Genomic DNA, 13,307 nt, shown 5'->3' on the forward strand with positions numbered 1-13,307 from the left:
CGAACCTGACTCAAATGAAAGACATTCCTTTAAAAAGTCAACCCTCAAAGTCACACTGATCTCCAGGGCTCGATTTATACTGCATTCCTTAACACCCACCCACCTGCGACGACCCACAAACAGTTTGTCAATCATTGGTCAATTATCTCCATGTGTGAGAGCAGTCTCATTGGCAGTGGAATGGCATTTTGTGTCACAGTGGGGAGTTAGCGGTGTGCCACGCTGGGCTGTGCCTTAGTGTGCTGCCATGCTGTGCCCGAGCACTGGCACTGGCACAAACATCATTCACACTCCAGCACTCCTTGCAGAGCCCTGACAGACCTACCGATTCTCTGTCTCTGTCTTTCTCTCCCAACCCCTCCAGTTGTCGCCACACCACTGAGCTCTTTAAGTAAAGCAGTTCCATGCAGTCCGGCTTGACTGTCCTCCTGAAAATGGAGACTGACGTTTATAGGAGAGATCTCAGCGTATGCCGCACAAAGCCCACGGGGGAATTCATACGCCTGTATGATGTTTGATTCATTGGCTCAATTTGCCACATCACAGGCATTGATTAGTTTTGTGCGTTGTGCACACGCATATCCTCGCACAAGTGTCACCACGGTGGTCTACCTAGACAAATTGCTTTTTCTGGTCTAGCCTGATATACCATTGCTCATTACTGGTATCGAATGGTTGCGATCTTTTGGCTGCCGTGTTGTTGAAGGGCAAAGGAAAAATGTCCTCCATGACAGCAGAAACATTCTTGGTTTTATCGAGCTGCGAGTCGGCGGAGGAGTCCTCCGTCCAAATGGGGAGAATTACACCCTGGGGATGATGAACCAATCCTTTCTTGGCATCCAATACCTCCAACATGGCTGTGTGTGTGTGTGTGTGTGTGTGTGTGTGTGTGTGTGTGTGTGTGTGTGTGTGTGTGTGTGTGTGTGTGTGTGTGTGTGTTCTAGACCGCAAAGCAATAGAGGCATTGATTGGTCAGTGTGAATGTGGCTTGCATGTGCTATGCTTATTTGTACTGTGCCGAAAATGGCATTGCATGTTGCTGCAAATTCATGGATATGTGTGAGAGAAACAGAGAAAGAGGATACAAACAAGCGAGCGGGAGAGGAGGAAATGGAGGGTAAATAGTCATTGTGACCCTGTTATATGAATGAGAGGGTGAGTGGCTGATGGAAACAGCTATTTCTGGGCAGTAAAACACTGTGATTAAAGGGCAGGCTGCCCTCAATGGGTCACTCCCAGAGAAATGGGCTTCATACACATGTGCACTACACAAGCTCAGTTGCTCTGTTATAGAGTGAGTCCATACTGGATACTGCTCAGATCTCTTCGCCTCTACCTAGAGAGCTGTCAGCTATCAAAAGACACTTTAATTTTTCTTAGGCCAACAGATGGCAACTCACCAGATGAGATCTATAGATGCACAATGATTCTAGTTCTACCACTGAAAAAAAAAAAAATACTGTATATAGAAATTAGTTTTCTTATTGTTTTTTCTCCCCCTTGTTTTAAGCATTAACACAATTTAATCTATGAACAGTCAAGTCCCATACTTGCAATGTTGAAATAGCAACTATTCAAGTGTCAAGTAAGTTTCATTCATGATGCTTCTCTTTTAATCCGATGATATAAAATTTCATACCGTATTGTCCCTCATATGCAGTAGTATAACAAGCCTATAAGTAAGCTTTATACTAGTTTGACATGACATAGAAAAAAAAACACAGAAAAGTTTTGTGTATGCTTTTAAAATACTCCTTCACCTTGCTCTCATCTTACAAGTGGCCATTTTTCTAAACCGCCGCGAGTGAAAACCAACACATGCAAAATCTGAGATAAAATTAAATGATTTTGTTTTCCGCTGCAGATATACTTATTTCAAAATAATATATTAATTTTAAAATTAAATTTTTACATGATGGTAATTTAAACGTAGCCTTTGTAAAAATATAAAGCAAAACATTAAATGTGCAAAAAAAAAGTAAATGACTAGTATTACCAAGTCAACTAGCAGCAGCGGTATTGTTTAATCGACTAGTCGGCTAGTCTCTTACATGCCTAGTTTGCATATGTATATGTATGTTTATATTAATTATTTATATACATATTTCATGCATTTTCATTTTGTGCAGTTTTTAACACTGTATTTCCAAAAACCTTGACTTCTCCTTTCGTCTTGTTCTCAGCACATCTGGCATCACCCTCCCCGCCCCATATTATCGGCCTGAGGAGGATGACGAGCGGCCCTTCATCTGCTCTCTTGCTCAGGATAATGGCATCATGTCCTGCAACGATGTGCCCGCTCGAAGAGAGGGCGGACGGGAGTGCTGTCTAGATAAAGAGGACGCGCTGCACCGTCAGGCCCTGGGTCTGAGTGCGGAGCCGCTGGTCAATGGCAGTGCCTCTGCAGTGGGACTCTGTGTGAACTGGAACCAGTACTACACCCGCTGTCATACAGGATACACCAACCCACATAAAGGAGCGATTAGTTTTGACAACATAGGTTACGCATGGATTGTCATATTTCAGGTATGAGATAGATGTATCATTTAAACAAATGGCATCTGGCTCTGATTCAATCTGTTTTGGGTGATCCTATCATAAATCAGCAGCACTAAATATAAGTGTAAATGCGATCCAATGCATGTTCAGATGAAGTCAGAACAGCATGTGACCACATGGCATGTGTAGTGTGTTTCAAATGCTAATCGATCCTGATGCGTTTTGGACAAAAGAGAAAGGCCGCCTTCACACTTGTCAATCATCCACTGTTCTAAAACAAAGGTTTAGGAAAATAACTTATATTCTCTTATATCCTTCTTTTTTACATTTCATGAGAATTGAACAAAATGGCATAAGATATTAAGTGTGATTAAGACTAATCTAACAAATGATTACACTCTTAACACTTCTAACTCTTATATGCATATACATTTTATACATAGATTCTTCCCTCGAAATCCGATCACAAATAGTAGACGCATCTTACTTCATCGTGAACAGCAGTTTGTCTCCGCCAACGACTTGTGATGGATCATCCGAGACTAATCTTACCAGGTGTATAAAGAGTCTGAATGTGGTCTGATCTGGTGTGTGCAGGTGATCACGCTAGAGGGTTGGGTGGAGATCATGTACTACGTCATGGACGCTCATTCCTTCTACAACTTTATCTACTTCATATTCCTCATCATCGTAAGTTTTTATACGTTGGCATGCATGTGTTCAGAAATTAAGCATGTGACCTAATTATTGAGAACTTGTAGTCTGTGGTTTTATATGGCATATGTAGTCTGGCAGGACCTGAAGTTTAGTGACCTTTAACAGGGCCAGAGGGTAAACTGGATGTTTGGTCTCACTGGTAAGAACAAAAAGGTCATGTCTCTCCCCTGGACACAAAAATACAGCTTAACACATTACAACACTGAAACTTTCAGCACAAAGCCTACTAATTAGGGATGCACAGATATTAATATATACAGATAAGTGATTTAGTGATTATTTTTATGTTAACCGATTAATGGCTGATATTAAAATTCTATACTATTTTGTCTAAATAAATAAAAATAAAACATTATAATATTGCAAGCAACCATTTTAAATGTCAATTTAGAGTAAAATTAGGCATCACAACATTAATGTAAAAAATGGATATTCAGTTGTATATTCTAAAGAAAAAAATCTCTAATATCACCGATAACTACTATGGCACCAATATATTGTGCATTCCTAGTACTAATTATTTACTCTTTCTTCCAAAACAATCATCTTTTGAGACTCGTATTTAGTGTTTAGAGTGCCTTCTGTAAGCTCAAACTTAATACAGTAGTTTTAATGCAAGGCTACGTAACGGGTAATAGATGTTTATGGACAATATCCATTTGATTAGTCTTACCATATGGTGTGTTGCAGCTGAAGTTTAAAATCTTTAAAAATACCACTACCGTCATTCCTCAGAGATTCATCTGCAAACAGCTTTTATTGACAGACTGAGCTTAACTGAATCTGCATGACTCCCATTGATGGCCTGAAGGTTTCAAAGATGCAGATATTAGCTAAACAGCAGATTTAGGAGTTGACGGAGCCGCAGAGATCAATTAGTCAATGAACAACATAGTGAAGAATCAATAGCTGGACACAATAAAATGAATGTATCTTTGCTTCAGCTGTATGTTTAACGATGCTGTGTTGAAACCAGCTCTTGTACCGTGGCAGCCCTTCTTTGTTGAATGGGAGGAACAGCAGTGTACGAGACAGCCCTGCAGTGAGATGTGCTTCGGATAATGTCTTCTCCTAAGATTAAAGAAGAGAGCAAGCAGAAAGAAATGCCCTGAGGATAAGAAGGAAAAGGATCTGAGGCTGAAAGACAGCAGGAGTCTAAAGGAATAAAAGAGGAAGGGAATGGATTTAGGAATGAGATGTGCAGGTCAGATAGTGGAGAGGCCTGCTGATATTTGTTGTAGCTATTTGTGCTTTTCTTACCTTTCCCATTTCCTGCGTTCAAACGCATGTTAGACAACTGATAGCACTGCTGGAGATGCCGAAATCCATTTTAGCCCAACAAATGGCAAGTAAAAGGAAGTGTGTGTGTGTGTGTGTGTGTGTGTGTGTGTGTGTGTGTGTGTGTGTGTGTGTGTGTGTGTGTGTGTGTGTGTGTGTGTGTGTGTGTGTGTGTGTGTGTGTGTGTGTGTGTGTGTGTGTGTGTGTGTGTGTGTGTGTGTGTGTGTGTGTGTGTGTGTGTGTGTGTGTGTGTGTGTGTGTGTGTGTGTGTGTGTGTGTGTGTGTGTGTGTGTGTGTGTGTGTGTGTGTGTGTGTGTGTGTGTGTGTGTGTGTGTGTGTGTGTGTGTGGCTAATGACAGGCCCTAATCCTGTGTAGGTCAGCAGAGTGAAAGCATTAGCAGTTAATTAGAGCTCATCAGACTAGCGGACCCCTGCTGCCATCACGGCAGTCTCTCACACTTCCTGACAGACCCTGCCACCCCAGCACATGCACCCTGCGAAGCTGTCATGTGATCTTTCCCAGCATGCACCAGCAGTACCTTGACTGGTGGAATGTGACACTGAGTGAAGTATAAAGAGACTGAGCAGGCATCATTTAGACTAGTCATTATTAGTCTTGTGCTGCCTAAAAAACAGGAAGTGACGAAAGGTCCATAGGTGCAGCCCAGTTGACTCGAAATCGTGCACTGTCAGAGTAGGTAGCCTACTTCATTTGAATTTGAATTTACTTTGCGACCGTTAAAAAGTGTGCTCTATATTGAATGAATATGGGTTGAATGAATGAAATTTGGACATACTATATCCGCCATGTTGTTACTGTCACATCACACGTGACCTACCAGCATCAGTTACTTTGCTTCACTTCCATTCATAAATCCCCTCTCATGGCCTCACGGGATAGTCCATCGAATGCTCACTTCAGAATCTTGGCGGAAGTATGACTTTTTGCCTAATGTTTTTCGAATTCTATGCATTCGGATGCAGCGTGTGCTTTATACTCGCCCTTATGATACTTTATCATAGTTATCAACTTTGCTAAAACCATGGATACTGTTGTAAAGGCATACATGTTGTAAAAATCTTTAAGTACTGAAACTACACAAAGCATATATAAACATAAAAATAGTCTGTATGCTTATATATACACATACAAATACCATTCAAGCCCACTAAGGTTAATTTTATCATATTTTTATTTACAGAGTTCTGCAGGAATGAGTCCTAAAACTCAGATTCAGTTTTCACGAAGTCTTTGTTTTTTTTTTTATTGGTTTTGGGGTTAAAAGAGTTTTTGGTTAAATGCTTAAAATAAGGTATGTGGTTAACGCAAGCTCAATGTATTTCCATGTTTTATTCTGTTCTATTTTATTCCCTATCATGATTTTTTTTAAAGCTTTTACATGTCTTAAAAAAAGGCAGTTACTAACAAGTGTGGGTACATTAAACATCACACTGAACAGGAAAACTCATATACATATTTTTTTTTAAATCATAAACTATGTAGCTGTTAGTTTGTGATGCTTTATGCTCTCTGGCGCCCCCCTTCACAGCTTGAAACAACAACCAAATCCCTATGTGATCTGCACTGTTTTGAGGGAGTAAGATGTGTCTTTTCACTGCGTGTGTGTGCAGGCTGTCCCTCAGCACTTTTATTTACTTATTTGACGCCCTGCTCTGTCTGTAACCTGGCAACCACGCAGCCAGCAGTCGCTACCTGTAGAGAGAGGGCCATAGTGTGCCGACACAGCCCGCACCCCGCCGATGCACCTCTATTCACTTCCTTTCACTTCTATTGAACATCGGAGAAATTAATTCAGGCTCGGCATCTCTGTGCCAAGTTTTTCCTCTTCAGCTGAACGAATGGTCACATATAATTAGAGTAAATGCATTTTCTCTGATTAGAGGCAACAAAATATTATGTATAATGTAAAATATAATGTTTTTGGCTTGCTGCTTGTGGGTTTCAGTAATGAATATGATTCATAAATATTATTTTCTTTTTTGCCTAATCTATATTATATAAATCTATTGGCTAAGTTCCCCTCACATTTTCTAATTAATAGCAAAATAATGAAATTGCCGGCTTTGCTTACTGTTCTTTTTTTGGACAGGAAGTCTTAAGGTCACCCTGCCTGCAGCCAGACCCTTACATTGTAAGAACAATATTAAATGAGAGTATAAATCATCACCTCTCATCTTTCATCCAACTGTAACAGAACTGAAGTATACTCACTAACCAGCACCCCTTTGACCCCTTTTCTACTTCTGCCTTGTTCCTTCTGTATGTCTGACCCTTTCTTTTCCCTTTCTTGCTTTCTGTCTATATTTCTAAGCAATGTCAGATGATTTTTTTTACTTTGGTTTTAAAATATTGTATAAGTAACTGCACTGATTTGTCTTCAATGTTGTAAAGGCACCATTTGGGACTTAAAGGTGTAAACAAACTCAAATAAGTTAAGTTGTTCATGACTAATCTTCTCTTATTGTGGGCTGTTAATTAAGCATTAGTCATATTTTATTTTGTTTTATTATTATATAGGAGAGCTAGAGCCAATGTCCAAATTTTTAGTAAATAATTACTTAAATTCCTAACTATTCTTCAGACAAAGCTATCACTACCACTTTTATAGTACGGTACTTATTTTGTCCCCCAGTCCTCATTCTCTTTCATAATATTAAAGACTGGCCTGGGATGCATTTCCCAAAAGCATTGTGAGCTAAGTTGATCGTAGAGAAAATTGTCCATGATCAACTTGGGCTCATGATGCTTTTGGGAAACACAGCTGTGGATATTCCTCAAAAATTCACATAAAGACAGAATTCCACTGAAGAAAAAAGTCATACTGTACAGGTTTGGAACGACATTATGCTGAGTAAATGATGACAGAATTTTCATTTTTGGTGAAACTATCCCTTTAAAGGAACAAATATGTTCATAGCATATCAGCAGAAGACACATTTTAATTGTGTGTGTGTGTGGGCATTAAACAGTACCGTGGAATCAATGATAGGAAAGGTGACTGCAAGGAAAGAAGGTGTCTATCTGCATAAAACAGAAGTCTGGCTGTTGATTAGGAGCAGTCCAGTCACACATCAGAATCCCAAATCAGGACAGCAGATGAGAAGGCAGGATGCATCTGCACAGCTGCCCTACACACACATATGCCCAACTCCTCATTTCTCCACCTTCTCTGTCCTCCTCACAACTCATCCGTCCTCTCTGATCCCTACTTCACATAAGCTGCAACCAGGCTGTACTTTCATTAAGGCGAGCAAGATCTGTGTGCATTTGCGTGTTGACAAATGCCAGTGATATGAATGGTGAATGAAAAAAGAGCAGGCTCTCTCTTCTGATAAGTCTGGAACTGGTTCGCCCTCAGTCTTTAAAATGATTGGCTCCCGATTCTAATCCGTTTCACGTTGGCAGAGGGATCTAGCCCTTCTCTGCGAGGACTAGGAGATATTTGGAGGTTTTGCTGCTATGAAAGTGCCTGGTAATTATAGCATATCAAAGCCAGAGTGGTACAGGCGCACACACAACAAAACAGTCTCTTGTTTGGGCGTCTGCTGACTTTTTCAAACATAGGGTCCGTTTATAGCAGCTCATCTTGACACACAGCTATGGCCACTGCTAATGATAAACACTGCAGCACAGGCTGTGTTAGAGAGCTTCCAAGGAGTGTTGGTGTCATGTAGATCTGGATATTTAAAGCAGCTAAGACTTGAAGCGCCTTATCTTTCTTATAGTGCCTCACTGTATTCTCGAAACCAAGTTGGACCACAGCTCACAAACTCTAGAGAATGCCTTCTCCCTCTTAAAGTAGCTGAGACTTCACATGACGTGTGAGAGTTATGGTTACAGAATGAAGCTTAAGAATGATCTTTAAGTATTGTAATGACAGCAAAATGCATGTAAACTCAAATAAATATATTTAAAGGTTTAGTTCACCCAAAAATGGATATGAACATTGTCGTTTCAAACCCATTTTCATAGAACATAAAAGGAGAAATTTTAAAAGCATATCCTGAAGTTTTTCAAGAAATTACACTGAATGTGGCCTGGAGCCTTCAAGCTTCTAAAGGGTTGCAAAAGCACCATAAAAGTATCGTAAAAGTGGTCTATAGGACTTGTGCTCTTTATTCCAAGAGTTCTGAAGTCATACAATAGTTTTTTGCGACAAAGAGACCAAAAAGTTATTCAGTAAAAATCTGCATTAGCAATCCTTGAGAGGAGTCTATGAATGAATTTGGTTCTTCTGTAAGTCAAATTTGTTGAATCGATTGATCTGGTTTGCACAATTAGTTTAAATGATTTGTTAAAAAATCAGACTCTGATTAAGTTCTCAGGTTGTCAACTCACTTGTTGTAACTGCTGCGATCATTGAATCAGCGAATTGAATGCAAGATCCAAAAACATTTTTGATTTAAAGTGTAGAGTTGTCAATGAACAACAACAGCAAGCTCTTATATGACCTTCAGAAAAGATTGACCAGTACCAGAAAGTTCTTCAACCTTTTTTCTTTTTTTTTATTCACGAAAGAAAAATCTAATCAAGCAGCTTTCTTTTTGTTCAACACAACAAAATTGCATGACCAACTTGAACTCATTGTGGCTGGATTTTGGCTGTGAATTTTTTTCTGGACAATGGTAAATGTGACTGCACCTTTAAGGGTTTTTAGAACAATGTAAGTGTGTCTGATCATTTTCATCATATTCAAGATCTCTCTCTTCTTCCTGTTCCAGATTGGATCTTTCTTCATGATTAATCTGTGCCTGGTTGTCATTGCCACTCAGTTTTCGGAGACCAAACAGCGAGAGCACCAGCTGATGCAAGAGCAACGTGCTCGCTACCTGTCCTCCAGCACGCTGGCTTCGCTAGTTGAGCCCGGAGACTGTTACGAGGAACTCTTCCAGCTGGTCTGCCACATCCTACGCAAGGCCCGCCGTCGCTCAGCCGCCCTTTACTACATGCTCCGTGGCAAAGCCCCTCCTCCTGGGGGAGGGAAGGGGCGTGGCAAAGGAGGTGCAGGATCGACAGGGGGAGGAGCTAATGTGAATGGTGGAGAAAGACGTCACTGCCGTTCAGCTCAGAGTGAGTAAGGAGAGAGTTGGAGGCAGAGAAATGACTAACAGTGTTGGGGAGTAAATAACTAAAATGAATAACTAAAAATAAGTAGCCTGACATTAGGTCAACGGTTTTCAAAATAGTAGCAAGCTTTCATACATACTGCCCTCTCTCGTTCATTTGTAATGTTAAAAAATGTGATTCATTCTATCGAAATCAGTCATCATAAACTTTTTCCTTTTTCGCTCATATGAAGTTTTAAGAAGTTTGATTCAATTTATTTACTCATATATAATGTTAGAAAATCTGCTTTATTTTAGTTAGTCTGTTCATCCTAAACTGTTTTGTTTAACATGTTGTGCTGAAAAGTCTGCTTTTATCAAATGAATCAGACTTTCCAACACACATCATTCAATCCTTCTAGTAAACTGGTTTTAAACTTAGAGGATAGAACTAGGATGAATCAGAATTTCCAATGCTACATATGAATGAGAGATTACTTTTTGAAGCCAAATACAAGTGATAGAGGATAGAACTAGGATGAATCCGATTTTCTAATGCTATCACTTGTATTTGGCTTCAAAAAGTAATCTCTCATTCATATGTAGCATTGGAAATTCTGATTCATTCTAGTGAACTGGTTCATTTGGACAGTTCAAAAAAAGAAATCACTGTATAGCAATTTATATCAAATAATAATTTTATTTTTAAATTTATTGTTTTTGTATTTAGTTATATACAGTAAATTATGATGTATTCCAGTTTTTTTCACTAATTTTGGTGCTATTATTAGCATTAATTCATTCGAAACCCCAATAATTATCTGAAATAATAAATTATATCATCAGAGAGATATTTGTCATTTGGTTCAGTCAGGGTATTTAGCCACTTGCACGAGCTTGAAGCCTGGCCAAGTTTCAAATTAGCTTCCTTGATACTCCAAACTTAATAGCAAGTTATTTACATACATTTCTGCATTTAGCAGACGCTTTTTATACAAAGCGACTTACAGAGAAGAACAAAGCATTCATCAAAGAGCCAACAATTGTTGTAGTACACAATGCCAGGTTTATTAGACAACTAAAGTGTGTGTGTGTGTGTGTGTGTGTGTGTGTGTGTGTGTGTGTGTGTGTGTGTGTGTGTGTGTGTGTGTGTGTGTGTGTGTGTGTGTGTGTGTGTGTGGCAAAGAGCAAGTTGCAATAAAAACAAGAACAAATCCATGCACGTCTTTGCTTTAATATCCCAATGATATTTCAATCCAAAGCAGTATCATGGCAGTTATCCAAGAAACTGACGGGCAAAAATTTGATTGTGTTATATGCAAATGTCAAACCATTTTTTTTCTTTCTTTTTTTTTCTGTCTTATAGCGCCTCACTGTATTCACGAAACTAAGTTGGACCACAGCTCCCAAACTCTAGAGAACGCCATCTCCCTCTCCATCACCCCAAACCCACAGGAGTGTCAACAGTGTGCTGCAGCCCTGTCACTCAAGGAGGGGGAGGGGTCGACGGGGCATTCGGCCAATGGGGAGGAAAAGGAGAGTGTGCTGGAGGAGACCGACAGGGATGACAACCACTTGGATGAGACGGGGGACGAGGACTCTGAGGACTCGCTGAACAATGAACGCACCTGTTTCGGGAAATGTAAAGATATCTGGGATGAAATAAGTGTGAAGCTTTGGGGTATCGTTGAAAGCAAGTACTTCAACAGAGGGATTATGATCGCCATCCTCATCAATACAATCAGCATGGGCATCGAGCACCATAACCAGGTAATTTCACCCGCAGTGCAGTCAGTTCACATAATGAACCCAGTCTAAAGAAGTGTTCAACCTCATCATGTCACACATTACTGTAATAGCCGGCTCTTTCTGCGGTGCTGATAGAGTCTTCACAGGGCCTGCCATTCAAAGTAATGAGAGCGTGTGGAACGGCCTTTGGAGTCTTGTTGGATTTTTTTCTTGCCTTGAAAGTGCAGTTAATTATCTTTGGAAGACGTAGAAAGCTACTACTACTCATGCACACTCACTTGCTCTCTCTCTATCTCTCTCCTCCACCCCCTCATGTCTTTGCTGCCTTGCCTGCAGTGGGGCCTTTTTTCTCATCTCTGTGGGCTCTAAAAATATCAACAAGCGGGGAAAGACGGATATATAGAGAGAGAAAATGAGATCACCATTGGCTTCTATTACGCAGCATTTTTAACACGTGAAGCATCATGTTAATGCAGCCCACGCAGGCAAGACTGAGAAGCCCCTGTGTGCACATTTGCATAGAAACACAGCATCTGTTCAACAGGTCTTTCCTCATGAGTTTGTGTTCCAATCGACCTGATATGGTTAAACAGATCACGTGTGGTGACATCATGTGCTGTGACTCATTATGTTTTAACCTGGCTCTCAAAAAGGATGGTTAAGCTGAGCTCACAATATTTACATGTGTGTGGGCAGCATGTGTGTGTTTGTGCTCACACACACTATTTGATTGAATGACTGTAAATGCGCTTGGTCTGCATAATCAAATGCATTCAAAGATTCCTGAGCATGGCAACACCGAGGTTCGATTCCCAGTGAATGCATCGACTGAAAAGATGTATAGCTTGAATGCAGTGGAAATTGCTTGGGATATGTGTGCTAAATGAGTAAATGTGAATATAAAGGTGCTATAAGCAATGCTATCAGATTAGTCTGCTGCAACGGTGTATGATTATCTGCTGTTTCAATCCATTCTGTATGGGAGCTGAGTGCCAGGATTGAACAAGGATTGTGGGATCGTCTGAGCAACCAGTGAGAGCATGATTAAAACTGCAAAATACTCAAACTTATGCAATTTCAAAGCTGAAAATGTTGATGTATTGTATTTAACTAACATTTAAAATGCAGTTTGCATGCTTGAATTGTGGATCAATTTAGGATTAAATGGATTAAATAGTTCTCCCAAAAATTTAAATGATTACATCATTTACTCGCCCTCATGATTTTATAAACCTGTATGATTTACTTTCTTCTGTGGAACACAAAAGAAAATATTTTAAACAATGTTGATAACCAAACAATTTGGGTTACTATTGTCATGGACAAACAAAAAAAGAGAGACCTTTCTCAAAATATCTGCTTTTTATGTTCTGCAGAAGAAAGAAACTTAGTTTAGAACAACAACGGTGAGTAAATGATGACAGTTTTTTTTTTTTCAACAAACATTTTTTTGAGTTGATTTTATTTATTTTTAAAATATAATCAATACTTCAGCTTAACCTCAAGGAGTGGAATTTTGGAGTGATGAGATTTTGTAGTGGGAAGGTTTTAGCAACACTTTTGTTGCCTCTTCCTGAAATTGAGGATGCATTTAATATTTTAAGTATCTTAGCTTTTGCCTACTGTTTAATGAATACTGCTTATTCAGATATAACGCTCAACTGAAATAATGTCTTTCACATGCTATATAGCAGTGAAGTCCCCAAATTTGGATATAGAGATTAGTCATTAACCAACCCCTCCCTTATTTATTTTTAAGAGTGTAGGTATGATTTCTCAAGATATATTTCAGTGATCTTTCCATTTATGGTGAAAATTTTACAAAATAATCGCTTAACTGCTCTTTTAAGTAGTGTACTATACTATCTAAATAGCTTAGATAATGAGACAATCTGCCAATGGATTGATTAGAGAAGTTTACCGTACAGCTTGAGGAAGGGGAGAGGGGAGAAGCTATGGGTGTATTTTACCGTATTGTTTTGCCGTTATTACTCCTA

At 39.5% G+C, this 13,307-nt stretch overlaps 1 protein-coding gene across 4 annotated transcripts in view; it reads left to right on the forward strand.

Annotated features, from left to right (window-relative positions):
• The window catches only part of cacna1ia (calcium voltage-gated channel subunit alpha1 Ia), a 107,028-nt gene that overhangs the window by 29,834 nt on the left and 63,887 nt on the right, over nucleotides 1–13,307 (forward strand). For all 4 annotated transcript variants that reach the window (XM_079629342.1, XM_079629344.1, XM_079629343.1 and 1 more), the window contains exons 5-8: nucleotides 2,184–2,526; nucleotides 3,097–3,189; nucleotides 9,238–9,586; nucleotides 10,928–11,331. In XM_079629342.1, coding sequence (XP_079485468.1) covers nucleotides 2,184–2,526; nucleotides 3,097–3,189; nucleotides 9,238–9,586; nucleotides 10,928–11,331 — 1,189 coding nt within the window. The remainder of the gene's footprint in view (nucleotides 1–2,183; nucleotides 2,527–3,096; nucleotides 3,190–9,237; nucleotides 9,587–10,927; nucleotides 11,332–13,307) is intronic.

Source organism: Phoxinus phoxinus, assembly GCF_949152265.1.
Source record: "Phoxinus phoxinus genome assembly, chromosome: 1".
Lineage (NCBI taxonomy): Eukaryota > Metazoa > Chordata > Actinopteri > Cypriniformes > Leuciscidae > Phoxinus > Phoxinus phoxinus.